This window comes from Bos indicus x Bos taurus, chromosome 4 (genome assembly GCF_003369695.1).
Source record: "Bos indicus x Bos taurus breed Angus x Brahman F1 hybrid chromosome 4, Bos_hybrid_MaternalHap_v2.0, whole genome shotgun sequence".
In the NCBI taxonomy this organism is placed as follows: Eukaryota; Metazoa; Chordata; class Mammalia; order Artiodactyla; family Bovidae; genus Bos; species Bos indicus x Bos taurus.
Window position 1 is genome coordinate 43,181,364 of NC_040079.1, and position 20,822 is coordinate 43,202,185.

Sequence of the window (20,822 nt, forward strand, 5' to 3'; positions counted from 1 at the left end):
GGGCCTCCTCATTCTAGTGGCTCTTCCTGAGGGAAGTCGCCAGCCCCAGGGGCCTCCCGGTCTCCCAGAGGCACCTGTCACAGCGAGTGGCTGTGTGTGAGGTGATGCACGTGGCTGTCCTCAGCACTGGCACTGGCAGTGGTAGCTAACACTTACTAAGTGCCTCCTACATAGGGGCCTGTCTTTTATGCCTCCCCTGGCCTGGGCTGTGCTGGCCTTGGGGACAATGTTGTGTCGGGGGTCAGGGTCAGGTCTGGCTGCAGGAGGCTCTGTGTGGCAAGCATGGCTTGTGGAGATGTCTCATTAAGGGGTGTTTCTGTGGACATAGGAAAGTGGGCAGTGGATCTGAACCAGGACCTGTGGGGACAGCCTGTGGGACTGGGGATGAATGCTGCTGGGCGATTTAGAAGTAGGCTCACCGTGCGTGGCTTCAGAGCCACACACTTGCTTCCTTGGGAGCAGCCACAGCTGTGAGCCATAAAGCTATTTAAAATGTCCTAGAACACCTTGCCAGCATGGTCAGTGTAGCAGTCACTAGTGAGCAGTCTCACAGTATTCTTTGTCCTGATTCTCAAACCCTGTGGGGGCTTTTCGTTTGGGGCACAGCTCAGCGCCTGTGGCCCATGGCTGTGGGATGGTACTGCTGCTGCTGCTGCTAAGTCGCTTCAGTCGTGTCCGACTCTGTGCGACCCCATAGACGGCAGCCCACCAGGCTCCCCCGTCCCTAGGATTCTCCAGGCAAGAACACTGGAGTGGGTTGCCATTTCCTTCTCCAATGCATGAAAGTGAAAAGTGAAAGTGAAGTCGCTCAGTCGTGTCCAACTCTTAGTGACCCCATGGACTGCAGCCTACCAGGTTCCTCTGTCCATGGGGTTTTCCAGGCAAGAGTACTGGAGTGGGTTGCCATTGCCTTCTCTGGTGGGATGGTACAGTCATGTTCTAACAGTGAGATTCATGGGGCTCAGCCTCCACATGGGGTACCACCAGCCTTGCCCTACAGAGCCCTGGTCTTTGCCAGCCCATACACCCAGAGTCTGGCTGTTCCTAGCTGGGGTCCTCTCTCTCAGCACTGTCTGAGCTATGGGTGGTCTTCCTGCTGGGCTGGTCTTGCCCTGAGATATCCTGGCATCAGGGGAGCTCCAGCCTTCCCTGGCACTTCCTGCTCCCGGGTGTGTCTCCGTGGATGTGCCTGGAGCCCTGGGCCACAGCCCCCACTTCCTGCCTCAGGAATCCCCCACACGTCCTACGAGACCTTGTGTGTGAGGAGGCAGTGTGTAGTGTTAACGAATAGGTGGGTGCTCTCATGGCTAGATCCCAACCTGGGCTCTGCCTCTCATGCACCCTCAGACCCAGCCCTCTGCCCCCTCTGCCTCAGTTTGCTCATCTCCTGTCAGGATTGTGTCTTAAGACTGTCAGTAGAACTCTGTGAATACCTTCTTTTGTGAAGATCAGAAGCAGCTAAATATTCGCAGTTTCAGTCTGAGATATTCACTCTGTCTTTGGCAGAGAAGCTAGACAGTCATGTTAAGGTGGTGGTTTCGAGTGGGCAGTGGCAGGGAAGGGTGCTCTTGTGAAGGGAAGATGAGGGCGGGGGCTTGCCTGGTTCGATCTGTCCCCACCTGAGTCAGGTAGGGGCTGCCCAGAGCCTGCCGTTGAGCTCCCACATGGGCCCTAACCTGCCATGGTGTTGATTTCCCAGCCCAGGACCCTGGCATCTCCCCCAGCCAGAGTTTGTGTGCAGAAAGTTCCCGAGGCCTCACCACAGGCTCCCTGTCGGAGAGTGGAGTGGGGCCTGTGGAGGCATGCTGCCTGGTGATCCTGGCCGCGGAGAGCAAGGTGAGCAGGGTTGGCACCTGGGACCCAGGGCCTGCCCATCCCCACCCATATCCTGACTCAGCCCCACCAATAGCTTGACCAGGCTCTACCCATTCTAGCCCAAGCCCTGCCCACCACCTGACCCAGGTCCCACTGAGTCCCAGTGTGATATCTCCATGCTGGTTCCTTCTTCTCTTGGTTGGCACCCCCCTTTCCCTCCCCCATGTGGGGGCTGTTGTTTTCACACCAAGCTGTGACATTGGGGAAGACTCTGGGGGAGTGGCTTGAGCCCACCATAGAGCTGCCAGCCTCAGGGAGCCCCTTGATTGCCTTCTGTTTAATTTTCACGCCTTTAGTAAGACCAAAACACGGATGGTGGTCTTGGCAGCCTCTGATCAGTATCCCTCCTCCTCATCTCTGCCCACCTTCCACCTGAGTAGTTCTTCCTTCTTGGGCCGCCTCCTTGGCTTGTCCCCACTGGGAGCTCCTCCAGATGTTGTCCCCTGTCTCGGGGGAAGAGCCTTCCCAGATGGGACCCGCGTTGACAGCATACGTGTCAGAATGCTGTCCATGTGAACTGGCTCAGGTGCTGTCTGCTCTCTGCCCTTTTCCTGAGGCTGGCACGAGTGCTGAGATGGCTGTGGGTGGAAGAGCAGTGGAGGAGGAGGGCCAGAGGTGACGCTTCTGCGGGTCCAGAGAGCCTCCTGGGTGTGGCTGGCATCCTCGTGGCCCTAGTGGGCAGTGGGAGACAGTGGGCCCTGGTTCTAGGTGTTCGTTCTGCAAGTGAGGTGTCGGATGCCTAGGAAGTGACCTGGAAGGCTCAGCCTTGTCCTCAATTGGCAGGTCGCCGCGGAAGAGCTGTGCTCCCTGCTTGGCCAGGTCTTCCAGATCGTGTACACGGAGTCCACCATTGACTTCCTGGACAGAGCCATATTTGATGGGGCCTCGACACCCACCCACCACCTATCCCTTCACAGTGGTACGTGAGCAGCTGAGCTCCCTCTCCCCTTCCCACCAGGGCTTTGCTGCAAGCTCCTGGCAGAATAGTACCTGGGTGGCCACCATCCAGGGCGGACTTTGAGTCAACACCCTTCGTTTCCAGACTTCACTGTTCACGTGTTCCCCCCAGCTCCCTCCTTTAGGCCCCCTGGTGGCTTCCTGCATAACTCTGGGGGCCAAGAACACTTACTCTGGAACCACAGGTGGCTAAAGTCACTGTACCAAACTTAGAAGTGAGGCCCCACCATGGGTGTGGGGCCCCTTCCCAGGTGCAGGCTGCCCAGGGCAGGGTGGGGGCGGCGGCAGGAAGAGCAAAGAGCCCAAAAGCAATGCAGGGGGACTGGCGCTCGGAGCTAGAGGACTGTTCTGGGAATTGTAAGCTCACAGCACACTTAGTTTACACGTAGCCCACTGAAGCTCAGTCTTCTAAACACCGGAGCATCTACTTTTCAAATAAATAGTTTACTGAGGATCTGTGGCTTCTGTCAGTCAGGGGAACAGGAAGAAAGATATTGGAGACAGCTCAGCGGTGGCCTCCAGGGCTGGAGGCCCCTGGTCTCTCTGTGGAGAGGAGTCCAGCCCCACTCCCTTCACTGCGACTCACACATCCTGTGAACAGCGCAGAACCCTCTGCGTGTAAACACGAAGCTGCAGGGGCTCTCTGAGAAAGGGCTGGTTCCCTGGCTGCGTCCTCGTCTCGCTGTTTGTGCTGGAGCTGCTTGCAGCCCCACAAAGATAGCCTGGTGAGGCTGGTAGTCTGTCCTCATGGGCAGGTGGGAAGGTTGAGGCCCCAGTGGGCAGCAGGTGGTTTATTGAGCTATATTTAAACATTCAGCTTTAGTGTGATTGCTTTGGCCCTTGCGTTTGTTTGTTTTTATAATAAACTGTTTTACTAAAGATACACACAAATCGAAAGTGTACAGCTGAATGAGTTTTCACAAAGTAGACATAGGGATGTTCACTGTCTGCTGATGAAGCTTCTCTCGTTCTGGCCACTGGGGAGCCTGCTTCAGCCCCACCACTTGGCACATCTTCTGGGGACCAGAGCATCGTCCTGGCTCCTGTCCAGACCCACGGCAGGTGGTGCATCTCAGGAGAAGAAGGTGTGGGTGCAGCCCAAAGGGTGCACCCCAGGGGTCTGGGCGGCTCCCCACCACCAGGGCTCGGCCTCTTCTGCTTAGCATGTGAATACTGGGCTCAGGGCCCCCTCCCTCAGATAACCAGAAGCTTCTGTGTTCTGCATTTCCACACAGATGACTCTTCCACAAAGGTGGACATGAAGGAGCCATATGAGACGGAAGCCAGCACTTTGTGAGTACCCCCACCTGGGTCTCAGCGCTGCCCACGCAGCTGCATGGCCCCACCTTCCTTCCCCAGTTTCAGGAGTCTTCCAGTGAATGGGCTCCTCCGGGTCACACTAGTGATGTCACTGCTCCACTGAGACCCTGCTAGGCTGCTGGCCCCTTCTGGGTCCTTCCCTGCACATGTCCTTCTCTGTCTTTGCCCGAGCACCTCCTCCATGACAGGCCTCCTCTTTGTTTCAGCCCCTGGCTCTCACTGAATCCCGGGCGGTGAGGGTGAGGCCTGGGGCAGGGCTAGGGGGCCGCCCACCCATGACTTGGCTTGCGCCTTGCAGCTCCTTCCCCGAGTGTGCACATGCAGGCGGCGTCTCGCCCTTGTCCTTCTGCATGCAGACGGCACCCCACGCCAAGACGGTCAGCGAGAGTGAGCTGAGTGCCACGGCTGCGGAGCTTCTGCAGGACTACATGCTCACGGTACGCCGCCTGCCACTCGCCCACCAAGGTCAGAAGACGCTGGCCCCGCCAGCAGGCCTGTGTGCAGTGCCTTCAGGCTAGGAGCTCCCTGGAAGAGATGGGAGGAAGGCTTGCTTCCCCATGGGTGGAGCTGGGGGGAGCGTGGATGCCTTGCTTACAACTGGGCCTTGAAGTCTTTCCTACCAGGTCAGTTTTTGGAAAGAGCGCGAGGTGGCCAAGGCCTGAGCTTGGGGCTGCTCTGGCCTCTGGGGCTGAACCACAGACCTGTCTCTGGGTCCCTGGTGGTGAATGGTAGCATGGGGTGCTACCATGGAAGGGCCAGATGGGCCTTGTTATTGCTCAGCAGACTTTTCCCCTGTCCCTCGACTTCACGTCATTAAAAACTTGGTCAGTACACCGAATATCACTCTGGGCTCTGTGTGCGATTCGGTGGCTCCTGGCAGTGGTGTCAGACATGCAGCCTCCACCCAGCCACCTGGTGGCCAGCCAGGTGGCAGGTTAAAGCAGATGGTGTAGGCTGGTCTCCGAGGCACTCTCTGCTGGTGTGGGGACCTCGGGGCTGGTGTGGGGTTCTCCCTCCTGCTGGCCCTCCTGCAGGGGTCAGGCTGGGTGTGGGCAGGGTGGAGGCATCGCCAGTCACCTCCCCACGTGGTCCCGCTCTCTCGGCAGCTGCGCACCAAGCTGTCGTCGCAGGAGATCCAGCAGTTTGCAGCGCTGCTGCACGAATACCGTGACGGCGCCTCAGTGCACGAGTTCTGCATCAACCTGCGGCAGCTCTATGGGGACAGCCGCAAGTTCCTGCTGCTCGGTGAGCGCGGGCTGGGTGGGCTCCCTTAGGGGTGGAGGCCAGCCAGCCAGCAAGCCGAGTGGTTCTTCCGATGGCGCTTCCCAGTGGCTCTGGGGACCCTGCCCCCAGGGAAGCAGGAGGGGCCCCTTGGGAGCCAGACTCGGGGTGAGGTGGCCACTGTACTGCCCGGTAAGGGCTGAGGGAGGCTCTTCAGAGGAAGTTGGTGCAGGGACAGGTTTGGAGGAGTGGGCAGGAACTTGCTGGGCGGAGGAGTGATGACACCATTCCCAGGGAAAAGCAGCTTTAGCTGAGGCCCCGAGAGCAGAGCCTGCAGAGTCAGCAGGGCGGCCGGGTACTCAGTGCCTGCCACAGCCAGCCAGACACAGCCCTGGATGTGTGTCCACATGCACAAGCACAGTGGAGCGACTGCTTTCCCTGTGCTGATCCCAGAGAACATGGCTGGTGGAGGCTCCCAGGTCCTGGGCTCTGCCCCCGACAATCCAAGGAGGGTGCTATGCTGATGGGGTGGGGTGGAGGTGAAGGGTCAAGTGCAGACCTGCATCCAGTCTGATCTCTTGCTGACCCCACAGGCCCCTTGGAGTCAGCCAACAGCTAAGCCTGGGGTCCAAGGCCTGTTTCATATTGTTCTCACATCAGAGTAGGTGTTCTCACACCTACTTTCCAGGAAGTAGGTGGTCACTTGGGAGCTGGGCAGTGGGGCCTGGTGCTTGGAGCCCTGTGTCAGCCTCCCCTGCACCCTCTCATCTCCTGTGTTTGGAAGCCTGTGAAGTGGGGCTTTCCTGAGGACCAAGGGCAGTGATGTAAGAGTGTGGCTTCTGGCCTGCACCAGCCCTGTTGCCAAGGCAGGGCCAGTCCACAGCACCTGTCAGGACTGGGGCAGACACATGGTGTGGGTGGGGTGGGTTTATCCAGGCCATGGGCCCCCTGGGACAGGCACATGTGTGCTTTCAGCAAGAGGCTTGGCTCAGGGTCACGTGGGCCATGTGTCTGCAGGTCTGCGGCCTTTCATCCCTGAGAAAGACAGCCAGCACTTCGAGAACTTCTTGGAGACCATTGGGGTGAAGGATGGCCGTGGGATCATCACGGACAGCTTCGGCAGGTACCGCCGGGCCACAAGCTCCACCTCCACCTCCACCTCCAACGGGAACAGGGCCGCGGGCAGCTCTGACGACCAGTCCGTGCCCTCAGAGGGGGATGAGTGGGACCGCATGATCTCGGACATCAGCAATGACATCGAGGCGCTGGGTTGCAGCATGGATCAGGACTCGGCCTGATGGTGCCCGGGCCCCTGCCAGTCGCCCTCCTGGGCCCCGGACATAGGTGGCTCTACTGTGAAGGAGGCACCCCCGTGCTGGGGCAGAAAGTCAAGCCGCACCCACCTGCATGCCACCCTGCCTCGGGAGGGGGTCCTGTCAGCCAGACCCTGGACAGCTGTCATTTTGCACACGACGTTTCTATTGAAACTCTCAGAGACCTTAAAAGAAGTTTACTGCAATGTGAATAATTTATCTCTGGTTGCCATTGTGTTTCTGCTCCAGTGGGACAAGAGCTGGGGACTCCATTCTGGCCTCTGTCTCAGACCCACATGCCCTGGCTGGGCACAGTGGACTGAGCACCTGTGCCCGACACCTACAGGGAGGGCCTGATTGGGGTTTGTGGACACAGGGCAGGGAGCAGGTGTCTTGAGCACACGTGGACATGAGCACTGGGCTCTCGGAGGGGCTCGCTGTCCTCTAGCCCTTCACCTGAGCCCATGATCTCAGGCCACATTCACCGTCAGGGTGGTTCACAGCAAACCTGCACACCATGCCTTTACCAGAAGTGCCATCCCCACCCTGAGAGCATAGCATCTTGGAGCCCAGGGTCCCTGTCATCAGGGAGGCCAGTGGGGGCCAGTCAAACCCTGTGGCCTTGGTCCCCCCTGGGTGGGGCCCCTCCTGTGTCCTTGGGACGTGGGGAGGCCATGGGGGTGACCTCAGGGCCATCTCCCTGGAGGCTGGGGCCTGGGCACTGCAGTGCAGGCGCGGGGAGGCCCAGCTCTGGGACTCCTTCCTCACCCCCAAGATACCGCACCTCGAGGCTCCTGACTGCATATGCAAGAAGCCCCGGTGGGCCCCCGGGAGGGAGGGCAGAGATGTGGGCTCGCTGTCCAGGTCTGTGGGAACCAGGCAGGGGTCTGCAGTCCCCTAGGCTCCCTCCCTGCTGACAAGGGGCAGGACTGGAGGAGAGATCTCAGACCTCATTCTGGCCCTGGCGGACCAGGTGCTGGTTGTGGGCCTGGGCTGGGCAGAGCTAAGGGAGACAGTTGGTAGATGCCGTCTCTAGGTGAGTGTGTGAATTAACCTGCCCTGGAAGCATCTGGAACAGCTAAAGATAGCCACGTGGGCCAGGGGCCATCCCTTCCATAGCCCACCCTGTGCTTGTGAACAGTGGGGACCTTGTGTCCCCTGAGCCTTCTGTGATGGTCAGGAACTGCTCCTCTTCTCCAGGGGCTCCACCCACACGTGGTCCTGCACTCAGTGGTCTCCCTCTTTTGTCCTGGGACGTCACCCCCACCCTGCGGCTCCCTGGACTTTGTAGGAGAGAGAGGACAGGGAGAGGTGGTGACTCCTAGAGTTGGGCCACAGCGGGGGGCCAGGAACTTCGGGAGATTAAGTGCTGCTCACCTTAGCAGACACTACTTCCCACAGCTCTTCCAGCTCGGGGGCCCCTGCATCTGGGGAGTTCCTTCCAGAAACTGCCATTCCCAGGCCCATGATTTGGGCCACAGCCAAGTGACTGGACTGCCCACAATCCCTGGGCAAGGTGGATTCCCTGGGACGTGGGGGAGGGACCACCACCCTCCTTAGGACCTGTGTGGCTTCAGGAAGTGTCTGCACACCTCCTGCAATCCGTTTAGCCAGAGCCTGCGCTGGAGGAGCAGAGAGGCGATGAAGGGACACCACTTTATTGAGCAGCAGAGCTAGGGGGCAGGGGTGGAGCCGGGTCTGGTCAGCAACTACATTGTCAGCTCCTGTGAGAATTGTAGAAGGAGAGGGTCATGTTGAGGGACATGGCAGTCCCTGGCATGAGACAGCAGCAGGGCATTTGCGGAGGGGCCAGCCACTCACCATGATGGCGTTGACGATGTCACTCTGGTTGTCCCTCAGGGCCCGCACAGCCTTGGCCCTTGACACGTTGGCCTGCGCCATCACCAGCTCAATGTCCCGCAGCTCCAGTCCTGCCTCATCCACCTGGAGCGGGATATGCAGGGAGGTGCTGGAATGGCCCCCTCCCCCAGTGAGAGGCCCCCAGGCAAAACTGCTCCCCTCCACAAGACTGAGCTGTGGGCCCGTTGGCCTCACCTCCTCCTCGTCTTCCTCCTCCTCCTCCTCCTCGCACTCGGGTCTCACCCTCGGCCCAGGTGCTGACTCGGGCACCAGGGCGGAGGGCTCCGAGGGCACTTTGAACTTCTCAGCCGCAGCTCTGTGCACCTGCTGCGACAGGTCCTCGATCTGCAGTACAGAGGTCAGCTGTCAGCTGAGCCCACGCCCCAGACCCCCTCCCCGCGCCCGTGGCCAGCCGCTCAGACCTTGGCCTCGCCGAAGACCACGTAGGTGTCTGAGGCTGGGCTCTTAAAGACATCGGGCTTGGCAATGACAAAGAGGATGTTCTTGGACTTCTGGATGGTGATCCTGGTGACCCCCTGGATCTGTCGTAAGCCCAGCTTGGACATCGCCTGGAAGCACAATGGTCTCAGACCTGGGCATGGGCCCCAAAGTTCCCAGTCGGGTTGGGGGAGAGGAGCAAGTCCAGGGGAAACGCCAGGGACACAAGGGTTTCCGCCACCCACCCTCTGTGGAGCCTCCCAGGTGGCTCCCCATGTGAGCAAATAGGACGTCGGACTCAGGCTGTGTCTGTTTGAACTGACAGCCTGGCCCCAGTTACTTCACCCAAGGCATCCAGTTACTCCCTTTATCCCAGGGCCCCCATCGATGGGATTCATAAGCTGTGGGTTGGGAAAGGGTCCCCTTACGCTGCCAGCCCCACTCTTGGGGTGGCTGGGGTTGTCTGGCCAGCCTGGCCCCTCCTGGAGGGAGCAGAGTCCCAGCTGGGTGCCCAGCACACCTTTCGGGCCTTCTTCTCACTGCGACTCTGCTTGGCTTTGGCAACCGTCTCCTCGCTCCCGCTGCCGGCTGGTGCCTGGAGAAGAAAGGGGGTCTGAGCACCCGAGGGCAGGGCACGGAGTCCTCCCCTGGGCTCACAACCTGGCTTTTTGGGCACCTGGGCTGGGCACTGTGCAGTCTGTGGTCCTGGGAGGTCCTGCTCCTCCAGCTCAGCTGACGACTCCCCGTGGCTGTCCGAGTGCTGGCCAGAGCCCAGAGCGCGGGGTGAGTCTGAGGAAGGGGAGTGTGAGGATGGCCTGCCCTTCTGGACAGGGGCACGGGGCGAGCAGCTCTGGCATCCCTGCCCAGCCCTCTGCCCCCTGGGTCCCTGGCTCAGGACAGTGCTGTCGCCTGCATCCCACTCACCTTCCTCCAAACTGTCACCGTCATCCTGCTGCTCGGTGGCTGGGAGCCCTCGAGGGCCGGCTGGGCTCCGGGGCCCAGAGCCAGGAGGCACTTGGCGAGGGGGCGAGAGCCTCGAGGCCGGGTCTTTGGCATGGGTACCCCTCTTGGGGGCTGCCTTGGGGCTGAGGAGGGTGGGGTGGGGTGGGAGGCTGACCTGCCCAGCCCCAGGGGGGTTTGTGATCCCTGAGGAGGCGGCCACCGCCCGCTGGGCTCTTGGCCGAGGTGGTGGGTGGCTCGGAGAACCCAGGGGCTCCGCGCCCTCCACCAAGTCTTCCCGGGGGCCCCGGCAAGGGCAGGGGGCAGGGGATGCCAGGGGGGTTGGGACTGCCTCCATGAGGATACCAGGAGCGGGGGGCTCAGGGCCCTGGATCCTGTCTTGGGGTGCACTGGGCAGGCCCCCTATGGGGCTTTCTGGAGGCTGCAGTGGGGAGGGGCCAAGGACTCCAAGTGCTGCCTGAGCCCGCTCTCCCTTGCCCGGGCCCAGCACAGGCTTTGGCTGCCTCAAGGGCAGTGGAGATGTTGGGGCAGGATCTTTGGCACAGTGCCCTCCCAGCCTGGGCACAGCTCTTGAAGGAGACTGTGAGCAGGAGCCCAGCCCAGCCTCTGAGCCCACAGCCATGGGAAGCCTGTGCCCAAGAGTGGCCCTTCCCTCCTCCACTGGGCTTGGGGGCCCCAACTGGCCAACCTCTAGGCTGGCAGTAGGACACACCCCTGGGCCATGAACCACTGGCTTTAGGGCCTCATGCCCCTGGTGCTCAACCCCCAGGGCCACCTTTGGGGGTGAGCTGGACTCAGCTCCATCACCCCCATGTGCACAGATATCATGACAGGCTTCCTGCTCAGGTGCCAAAATGCCCTCGGCTACTTCCTCCCCGCTGGAGTCAGGCTTTGGGGGACCTTGGGCGGCTGTGAAAGGCTTAGGTGTGTCTGGGATCTCTGTGGCAGGCTTGGAGGGGCCTGCATCTCCCTCCAAGGGTGTCCGAGCATCTGCAGGTAGGTCTGGGCCACCCAGATGTATCTGATCCAAGGCCAGAGAGTCTGATCCTCCAGTGTGGTCTGGGTCTCTTTCCTCAGGCGCTGGCCTCAGTCCCAGGGTCTTTCTTCCTTTCCTATGGGCTGCAGTGGTTGTGGGCTCTGTCTTTTGGGTACAGCCTGTGTCAGTCATCAGGGCTTGAGGGCTGGCACTGGTGGCAGATACTTGACTGGAGGGGAGACCTGCATCCTGCTGGGGCGGGAAGGCTATCAGCTCCTCTTCTTCTGAGTGGGGCTCCGGGCTGGCCTCGGAGGCTGATCCCTGGACCAAGGGGAGACCTGCATCCTGCAGGGGTGAGGAGGCTGTCAGCTCCTCTTCTGAGTGGGGCTCCAGGCTGGCCTCAGAGGCTGATCCCTGGACCAAGGGGAGACCTGTGTCCTGCAGGGGTGGGGAGGCTGTCAGCTCCTCTTCTGAGTGGGGCTCCGGGCTGGTCTCAGAGGCTGATCCCTGGACGAAGGGGAGACCTGCGTCCTGCAGGGGTGGGGAGGCTGTGAGATCTTCTGACTGGGGCTCAGGGCTGGCCTTGGACGCAGATCCCTGGACCAAGGGGAGACCTGCGTCCTGCAGAGTTGGCAATGCTGTCAGCTCCTCTTCTGACTGGGGCTCTGAGCTGGCCTCGGAGGCAGATCCCTGGACGAAGGGGAGACCTGCGTCCTGCAGGGGTGGGGAGGCTGTGAGATCTTCTTCTTCTGAGTGGGGCTCCGGGCTGGCCTTGAAGGCTGATCCCTGGACCAAGGGGAGACCTGTGTCCTGCAGGGGTGGGGAGGCTGTGAGATCTTCTTCTTCTGAGTGGGGCTCCGGGCTGGCCTCGAAGGCTGATCCCTGGACCAAGGGGAGACCCGCGTCCTTCAGGGGTGAGGAGGCTGTGAGATCTTCTTCTGACTGGGATTCAGGGCTGGCCTCGGAGGCAGATCCCTGGACCAAGGGGAGACCTGCATCCTGCAGATGTGAAGATGCTGTCAGCTCCTCTTCTTCTGACTGGGGCTCTGAGCTGGCATCAGAGGCAGATCCCTGGACCAAGGGGAGACCAGCAACCTGCAGGGGTGGGGATGCTGTCACTTCTGACTGGAGCTCAGGGCTGGCCTTGGAGGCAGATCCCTGGACCAAGGGGAGACCTGCATCCTGCAGAGTTGGGGATGCTGTCAGCTCCTCTTCTGATTGGGGCTCTGAGCTGGCCTCGGAGGCAGATCCCTGGACGAAGGGGAGACCTGCGTCCTGCAGGGGTGGGGAGGCTGTCAGCTCCTCTTCTGAGTGGGGCTCTGAGCTGGCCTCAGATGCAGATCCCTGGACCAAGGGGAGACCTGCGTCCTGCAGAGTTGGGGAGGCTGTTAGCTCCTCTTCTTCTGACTGGGGCTCTGAGCTGGCCTCGGAGGCAGATCCCTGGACCAAGGGGAGACCTGCATCCTGCAGGGGTGGGGAGGCTGTCAGCTCCTCTTCTGATTGGGGCTCTGAGCTGGCCTCGGAGGCAGATCCCTGGACGAAGGGGAGACCTGCGTCCTGCAGGGGTGGGGAGGCTGTCAGCTCCTCTTCTGAGTGGGGCTCTGAGCTGGCCTCAGATGCAGATCCCTGGACCAAGGGGAGACCTGCGTCCTGCAGAGTTGGGGAGGCTGTCAGCTCCTCTTCTTCTGACTGGGGCTCTGAGCTGGCCTCGGAGGCAGATCCCTGGACCAAGGGGAGACCTGCATCCTGCAGGGGTGGGGAGGCTGTCAGCTCCTCTTCTTCTGACTGGGGCTCTGAGCTGGCATCGGAGGCAGATCCCTGGACCAAGGGGAGACCTGCATCCTGCAGGGGTGGGGAGGCTGTCAGCTCTTCTTCTGAGTGAGGCTCTGAGCTGGCCTCAGATGCAGATCCCTGGACCAAGGGGAGACCTGCGTCCTGCAGAGTTGGGGAGGCTGTCAGCTCCTCTTCTTCTGACTGGGGCTCTGAGCTGGCATCGGAGGCAGATCCCTGGACCAAGGGGAGACCTGCATCCTTCACGGGTGGGGAGGCTGTCAGGTCTTCTTCTTCTGACTGGGGCTCAGGGCTGACCTTAGATGCAGATCCCTGGACCAAGGGAAGTCCTGCGTCCTGCAGGGGTGGGGAGGCTGTCAGCTCCTCTTCTGACTGGGGCTCTGAGCTGGCATCGGAGGCAGATCCCTGGACCAAGGGGAGACCTGTGTCCTGCAGGGGTGGGGATGCTGTCACTTCTTCTGACTGGAGCTCAGGGCTGGCCTCGGAGGCAGATCCATGGACCAAGGGGAGACCTGCGTCCTGCAGATGCGAAGATGCTGTCAGCTCCTCTTCTTCTGACTGGGGCTCTGAGCTGGCATCGGAGGCAGATCCCTGGACCAAGGAGAAACCTGTGTCCTGCAGGTGCAAGGATGCTGTCAGCTCCTCTTCTTCTGACTGGGGCTCAGTGCTGGCCTCAGAAACAGATCCCTGGACCAAGGGGAGACCTGCGTCCTGCAGATGCGAAGATGCTGTCAGCTCCTCTTCTTCTGACTGGGGCTCTGAGCTGGCATCGGAGGCAGATCCCTGGACCAAGGGGAGACCTGTGTCCTGCAGGGGTGGGGATGCTGTCACTTCTTCTGACTGGAGCTCAGGGCTGGCCTCAGAGGCAGATCCATGGACCAAGGGGAGACCTGTGTCCTGCAGGGGTGGGGAGGCTGTCAGCTCCTCTTCTTCTGACTGGGGTTCAGGGCTGGCCTTGGAGGCAGATCCCTGGACCAAGTGGAGACCTGTGTCCTGCAGGGGTGAGGATGCTGTCACTTCTTCTTCTGACTGGAGCTCAGGGCTGGCCTTGGAGGCAGATCCCTGGACCAAGTGGAGACCTGTGTCCTGCAGGGGTAAGGATGCTGTCAGTTCCTCTTCTTCTGACTGGGGCTCAGGGCTGGCCTCAGAGGCAGGTCCATGGACCAAGGGAAGTCCTGCATCCTGCAGGGGCGGGGATGCTTTCAGATCTGACTGGTGGTCAGGGCTGGCCTCAGAAGCAGATCCTTGGACCAAGGGGAGACCTGCATCCTGCAGGGGTGGGGAGGCTGTGAGATCTTCTTCTTCTGATTGGGGCTCAGGGCTGACCTCAGAGACAGATCCCTGGACCAAGCGGAGACCAGCATCCTGCAGGTGTAAGGATGCTCTTAGATCTTCTGACTGGGACTCAGGGCTGGCATCGGAAGCAGATCCCTGGACCAAGGGGAGACCTGCATCCTGCAGGGGTGGGGAGGCTGTGAGATCTTCTTCTGACTGGGGCTCAGGGCTGGCCTCAGAGACAGATCCCTGGACCAAGGGGAGATCTGTGTCCTGCAGGGGTGGGGAGGCTGTCAGATCCTCTTCTGACTGGGGCTCTGGGCTGGCCTCAGAGGCAGATCCCTGGACCAAGGGGAGACCTTCATCCTTCAGGGGTAAGGATGCTGTCAGATCTTCTGACTGGGGCTCTGGGCTGGCCTCAGAGGCAGATCCCTGGACCAAGGGGAGACTTTCATCTTTCAGGGGTAAGGATGCTGTTAGATCTTCTTCTGACTGAGGCTCAGGGCTGACCTCAGATGCAGATTCCTGGACCAAGGGGAGACCTGCATCCTGAGGGGTTGAGGATGCTGTCAGATCTTCTTCTGACTGGGACTCCGGGCTAGCTTCAGAGGCAGATCCCTGGACCAAGGGGAGACCTGCATCCTGAGGGGTTGAGGATGCTGTCAGATCTTCTTCTGACTGGGACTCCGGGCTAGCTTCAGAGGCAGATCCCTGGACCAAGGGGAGACCTGCATCCTGAGGGGTTGAGGATGCTGTCAGATCTTCTGACTGGGGCTCTGGGCTGGCCTTAGAGGCAGATCCCTGGACCAAGGGGAGACTTTCATCTTTCAGGGGTAAGGATGCTGTTAGATCTTCTTCTGACTGAGGCTCAGGGCTGACCTCAGATGCAGATTCCTGGACCAAGGGGAGACCTGCATCCTGAGGGGTTGAGGATGCTGTCAGATCTTCTTCTGACTGGGACTCCGGGCTAGCTTCAGAGGCAGATCCCTGGACCAAGGGGAGACCTGCATCCTGAGGGGTTGAGGATGCTGTCAGATCTTCTTCTGACTGGGACTCCGGGCTAGCTTCAGAGGCAGATCCCTGGACCAAGGGGAGACCTGCATCCTGAGGGGTTGAGGATGCTGTCAGATCTTCTTCTTCTGACTGGGACTCCGGGCTAGCTTCAGAGGCAGATCCCTGGACCAAGGGGAGACCTGCATCCTGCGGGGTTGAGGATGCTGTCAGATCTTTTTCTTCTGACTGGAGCTCCGGGCTAGCTTCAGAGGCAGATCCCTGGACCAAAGGGAGACCTGCATCCTGCGGGGTTGAGGATGCTGTCAGATCTTCTTCTTCTGACTGGAGCTCCGGACTAGCTTCAGAGGCAGATCCCTGGACCAAGGGGAGACCTTCATCCTTCAGGGGTAAGGATGCTGTCAGATCTTCTTCTGACTGGGGCTCTGGGCTAGCTTCAGAGGCAGATCCCTGGACCAAGGGGAGCAGGTGTGAGGATGCTGTCAGCTCCTCTTCTTCCAGCTGGGGCTCAGGGCTGGTCTCGGAGGCAGATTCCTGGACCCAGGGGATACCTGCATCCTGAAAGGGTGGGAATGCTGCTGGGTCCACTTCTGGCTGGGGTTCAGGGCTGGTTGCAGCGGCAAACCCCTGGCCTGTGTCTTCCTTCAGGGTTTGTAGAGAGTTGAGGTCTGCTTCTCTCTTCAAAATCCAGGGCTCTGGGCCTAAAGTAGCAGTATCTCCCTCCTGCAGGGGCTGAGACATGATTGGGGCAACAGGTACTGGCCCCATGGTGGAGCCTGGCTCTTCTCCCTGGGCCTGCGGGCTCACCCCAGTGAGGTCCAGAGATTCCTGTGGAATGTGAGGGGCCATAGCAGAAGACACCTGGGCTGCAGCGGGACCCACCCTCATTATCTCGGAGATGGGTTCCTGATTCTTGGCAGCCTGGCCAGCCTCTCCCTTGGACACCCCAAGAGCGAGCTCTGGGCCCCAGGAGGCAGCCTCCCCAGGGCTGTCCTGGAGCAGTGTGGCGGGCTGTGCGTGGGGCTCTCCACTGTACAGCCTCTCATCATCCGCCCCCGTGTAGGATGCCGAGTCGGGGTCAGAGGAGGCAGCCGAGGTGTCATCCCGGAAGGCGAAGGCCTCATCCACGCCCTCAGTGATGGACAGGTCGGACAGTGACTGCAGGGAGGATGCGAATGTGCTATCATCCTCGCCCTCCCCGGCTAGGTCCCCTCTGGGGAGGGGGACCTCCTGCTCCTCTTCTTGCTCCTCCTCCTCCACTTCCTCCTCCTCGTGGGGCAGGGGTGTCACCTCCACCGCCTCCACCTGGAAGATCAGGCTGCCTTGGAAGGGCAGGAGGTAAGCAGGGATCATCGGGTCGTTGGCCAAGAAGTCCAGCTCGAAGAAGTGGCCCTCCTGGCCCCAGGAAGAGCTGCTGTCTGCTGAGAGGCTGGACTCTGGGGACGAGCTGTCCGGGGTCCCGGCAGGGGGCAGCTCCCTCTCATCGACCACAGATCCAGATGGAGAAAAGCCCCAGCCAGAGGGCACATCCAGCCCTTCGGCCAGGGCCTGCAGGCTCAGGGAGCAGGATGGGGATGAGGCCCAGCTGTCCCCATCTGCCGTGATGTACGAGCCAGTGGGCGAGGCTGGCGGCGAGTCCCCCAGCTCAGCCTGGGCATCCTGGGCGTCCCTGTGGGGCCCGGGGCCAGGGAGCAGGGTGGAGGCTGTCTTGGTGGGGGTGGAGGGAGGCGTGAAGTAGGAATCAGAGTCTGGGGCGGGGAAAGGCACAGGAGGGTCACCCTGAGAACAGAACTCGGGGGGTGGGTTCAAATTAGCATGCCCACCCTCCCAGTCCCTGAGCTCCGGCATGGTTGCCCTGGGCAATGGGGCTGCCTGGCATGTCTCCTCGCCCATGACAATCCGGGGCTCCAGGGAGGCTGGGAGAGGACCTTCAGTAGGCCGAACCTCAGCAGGCCCTGGACTGGGGCCGCCCTCTGCCTGGACTGTCCAGGCTGAGGGGGCGCGGCCCGGCCCTGCATCCCAGCTGGCTCCCTCAGGTGGGGGCCGGGCACCAGGCTTGCCGTGCAGGAACGTGAGAGCCAGGGTGCTGGGCCCAGATGTCAGGGCACAGTGCTCCAGCCGGTCCCCCTTTGGGGTGGTAGCCTCAGCTGCATCACAGGACAGATCTGTGGAGACAGAAGGGCGTGAGAAGGGCAGGCATCTTCCCTGAGAGGCAGCTCCCTGGCTGCAGCTGCCCCTCTCTCAGACAAGAATTGAGCACAGAAGTGGGGGCCCACGAGGGTGAGTGTCCGCTGAAAAGCGAGGTCAGGAGAAGGAAAGGGTATTGCTGTGCCTGAGGGATGATTTCCAAGAGTTCTTCCATGGCGAGCAGCTTGGGGTCTGGCTTTTCTCCAAGATGCTCGTTAAAGATGAGACCAGCTCCTGTCTCTTAGGACACTAACTTGCTGACTCCATGCACGTAATCTGTGCCGCCTCAGCCGGGCTTGCCAGGAAAGGTCTGCTCATGACCTCCTAGGTCAGTGGGCCCCCAGGGAGCAGGAAGCCTGCTCTCCACTCAGCTCTGGAACATTCCAGATCTCACACTTGCTGTGAAGTGGGAGTCTTGCTTCTCTGCCTCATCTCTCTCCTTTCTTTGCTGCCTACACCTGAGGACAACCTGTCAGGGTCTCACTGGGCTCCACTGCCCCACCCCTGTTTCTAGAGTTGGCACATGCAAGAGGGAAAGCAGGGGCCACGGTGTGCTGTCCTCAGGCAGGACATCCCAGCTCACTGCTGGCACGGTGATGGCCAATGGTGGAGCACACAGGGGCCCCGCCCTGCCCCATAAGCAGCTCTGAGGGGCTGTGGGCTCTTGGGACTCCGAGTGCATCCGACTGAGTTGCCAGCAGCAGCCACCCTCACAGAGCTGAGGCTCATTTGTGTGGGTCCCATGGCAGTGGATAGGGGCTGCCCAGCTCTGGCCATTTTCTCTGGAGGCTTCCACGTTCACCCATGACCACCCACAAGTACATCTCCTGTGCTTCAGCATTCTGTCTGCAAAGTGGAGGTGAAGCTTAGGGCAACCCCCTCCCCAGGCTCTGCCCATCTGCTGCAGCAGTGGCAGAACCCTGGGCCCTTGGGCCACACTGCTGGGGTGCTGGCGTGGCCAGAGGGTCCTGAGAAGGGGGTCCTTTGGGTCTATGGGAGTGTGATGAACACCTAAACCCTGGAGGTGGGTGTGGCTGGCGGGGCTGGGTGCTGGAGACCAGGCTCTTGGCATTGGCCTGGTAGGGTACCCCTGCGCACCCTCACTGGACTCCAGGACCCTGAGGCAGGCTGAGGGTGGGGTTGGGCGCCAAGAAGACAGAGGAAGGGAAGCCAAAGGTCAGAGATTTTTGTGCCTCATTCAAGGTTGTTAAACAGTTGGAGCAGAAACAGTCCCGACCCACTTTACTGAACCCAGAGGGAGGCCAGGCCCCTGGGCCCAGTATGGGTTTCATCGCCAGGGGACTTCTCACCCACAGCAAAGTGCCCTTGGCCCTCCCGGAGCCACACATGGCTGACCTCCTGCCCAGTGGCCATCCTGGCTGGTCTTCCTGGGCCTAAGGCAGATCCCCTCCAACGCTTGCTCCCTAAGTCTCTCCAAGGATTTGGGCTTGCACTACAGGGCTGATGCTCCTCAGGCCTTGCTCCCCCAGGGCCTCCCACCTTCCAGCCCTCGGGCTTCCCCAGGCTCCAGCTCCAGCCCTGTTCCTCCCTCCGAGCCAGAACCAGTCACCCGCCAGCCGCCAGCCGCTTGGAGGCAGCTCTCAAGCATAGGGGGGGTGGAGGGGGGTAGGGAGTGGGGAGGGCAGGCGCCCCTAGAATCTGCATCCCCAGTGGCTGGGGTGCAGGTGACAACCCACGCTGCAGGGGCCGTGAGGCCCATTGCCACCCCCCCACACACACACACACAATGGGGCGCGGCGGGGGACGCCCGCCCACCGGAGCCGGGAAGCTCACGCCTTCAAGTCGCTTTTGGCTCCCGGAGGACATCTAATCCACCCCGCCCTTCCCTGCGGTCCTAAGTAGGGGCCAGGGTTGGGCTACGTTGGGCGAGGACTGGGGACCAAGGAAGGGGACAGTGCGGGGATGGACAAGGGACGGGAACAGAGAGAGGGCGGGGAGGGGGTCGCGAAGAGAAAATGGGACGGAGCTGGTAGAGGGACAGGGTCGGAGAGGGAGAGGGGTAGAGACGAGAAGGGACGAAGAGAGGGGTTGGCAGAGACACACGCAAGCGGGAGGGAGAGCGCGCCGCGGCCTCACCTGTGCGGGGTCCCGGCCCGCCCGCCTCCGGCAGCAGCAGCTCGGCGCGGGCAGCCTCCCCGGGCATGGCCTGGCCGTACGCCCGTCCTTCCGTCCCCTGTCTGTCCGTGAGTCCGTCCCGCGGAGCCTGCGCGGCCACCGCCCCTCGGCCGGGGGGTGAAAGGGGTCAGTGGGTGACGTCAGCGCCGCCCCGCCCGCCCAGCGCCCCGAGTGAGCTAGTGAGCTTGCGCGGGCGCGCCAGGCACTGCGGTGTGCCGGGAGCGCAGGGGGTGGGACAGCCTCCCTCCCTCCCTCCCCATACCCCACCCCGACTGCACTCTTCTCCCGCGGTCCGCGGCCCCGCCTTTCCCGCAGCATCCCAGCCCTTGGGCTCCCTCCTCCCCTCCACTAACGGGAGAGGGGTTCAGGGCCAGTCGGAGGTATCACCCATTAGTCGGGTCGGGAAGAGGCAGAAGGTCGTCAGAATTCGGGGTGCGGGACCGGGGAGGGTGTTGGGGATTCTGGGGGACCGGCGCTTTGCGGGTGGCGGCGCCACAGGTCCCCTGCTCGAACACCCGGCTCCCAGCTGCCTGGGCAGGGGTCCTCATCCTAGCCCGGTGCCTCCATCCAAAAGGTGAGCTGGCGCCGCAGCTCTTCACTGATTGGTCGGTCCTCGCACGTCGGTCTCCGTGGCAACCGCCTCCTGGCTCTATGGTAACCAGAGCCGGCAGGCAGGAGCGCATCAGGGAAAGCAGCCCCAGCGGAGCCTCGGGTTGACTGGTCCCCGGGGTTCCCCGCAGCTCAGTGCTGTCCCATCCTTCAGCTCTTGGGCAATGGAAGGAAGATGGAGATTGCCTTCCTCCATTCTCAGAAGACTCCCTGCCACACCCCCAAGGTTGCAAACCCTCCCTGAGCTTTCCAGAGATGCGCGCTTGCTTCCACACAGGCCCTCCTGCACTCAGATTCACCGAACATCCGCCCCGTGCCAGGCTCTGGGAGACAGTTGAACATTGTCACCATTCCAGAGCTAGACGGAGGCGGGGGTAGGCAATCAGAACGGCCATTGTTGTGGGGGAGGCTCCTCTATCCTCAATCTTCTGTTGGCTCTACCCCGGAGCCCATGGAGCCAGGGGCTGCCTGCTGGGCATCTCCCCAACACACCAGGCACCAGACCCATTATGTTCCAATCTAAGCCCTGCATCTTGCATCCCTCTCAGTCGCTGGAGATCTGTCCATCTATCCACTGATGGGGAGCTCCTCTTCTTTGTCCCTTTTCTCCACACCCATCTTCATCCTCACCTCCTAAGAGTTTCTAAGTTGCCTCCTCCAGGGAATTCCCTAGTGGCCCAGTGATTAGGACTCAGTGCTTTCACTGCTGTGGCCCAGGTTCAATCCCTTGTGGGGGAACTAAGATCTCACAAGCTGTGTCATGACCAACAACAACAAAAAAAACTTGCTTCTTCCTATGGCCTTTCTCTCATCGCCTTAGCTGAGTCCTTCATAAGTCTTCACCGTTCTGCCAACCTCTACCACCTGGCCAACACCACTGACATTCCAGAAAA

At 61.1% G+C, this 20,822-nt stretch overlaps 2 protein-coding genes across 16 annotated transcripts in view; one reads left to right on the plus strand and one right to left on the minus strand.

Moving 5' to 3' along the window:
* CCM2 (CCM2 scaffold protein) overlaps positions 1-6,905 on the plus strand; it is a 53,501-nt gene extending 46,596 nt beyond the window's left edge. For all 7 annotated transcript variants that reach the window (XM_027539286.1, XM_027539288.1, XM_027539282.1 and 4 more), the window contains 6 exons: positions 1,700-1,836; positions 2,659-2,794; positions 4,068-4,125; positions 4,451-4,589; positions 5,259-5,397; positions 6,391-6,905. In XM_027539286.1, the coding sequence (XP_027395087.1) occupies positions 1,700-1,836; positions 2,659-2,794; positions 4,068-4,125; positions 4,451-4,589; positions 5,259-5,397; positions 6,391-6,671 (890 nt within the window). In that variant the 3' untranslated portion in view covers positions 6,672-6,905. The remainder of the gene's footprint in view (positions 1-1,699; positions 1,837-2,658; positions 2,795-4,067; positions 4,126-4,450; positions 4,590-5,258; positions 5,398-6,390) is intronic.
* Positions 6,906-8,324: 1,419 nt separating this feature from the next.
* On the minus strand, positions 8,325-19,526 carry NACAD (NAC alpha domain containing). Of its 9 annotated transcripts, none has more exons than XM_027539277.1 (9): positions 19,282-19,526; positions 15,073-17,162; positions 9,909-14,703; positions 9,661-9,773; positions 9,505-9,579; positions 8,969-9,115; positions 8,742-8,891; positions 8,508-8,630; positions 8,325-8,410 (listed from the first exon to the last, which is right to left on the minus strand). In XM_027539277.1, the coding sequence occupies exons 1-9, from the start codon at positions 19,346-19,348 to the stop codon at positions 8,396-8,398; spliced, it is 7,575 nt and encodes a 2,524-aa protein (XP_027395078.1). In that variant the 5' UTR covers positions 19,349-19,526; the 3' UTR covers positions 8,325-8,395. The 9 variants fall into 9 exon arrangements, with proteins under 9 accessions (XP_027395078.1, XP_027395080.1, XP_027395081.1 ...); XM_027539279.1 differs by having other exon boundaries at positions 9,909-14,714; positions 15,180-17,162; positions 19,282-19,525; XM_027539280.1 differs by having other exon boundaries at positions 15,169-17,162; positions 19,282-19,525.
* Positions 19,527-20,822: the final 1,296 nt, after the last annotated feature.

Coding starts and splice junctions, on each gene's coding strand:
- NACAD (XM_027539271.1), bottom strand. CDS start 19,348: ATGCCCGGGGAGGCTGCCCGCGCCGAGCTGCTGCTGCCGGAGGCGGGC. Junction 9,774..9,908: donor CGGTGACAGTTTGGAGGAAG/GTGAGTGGGATG, acceptor CCCCTTCCTCAG/ACTCACCCCGCGCTCTGGGC. Junction 8,892..8,968: donor TGGTCTTCGGCGAGGCCAAG/GTCTGAGCGGCT, acceptor TCTGTACTGCAG/ATCGAGGACCTGTCGCAGCA.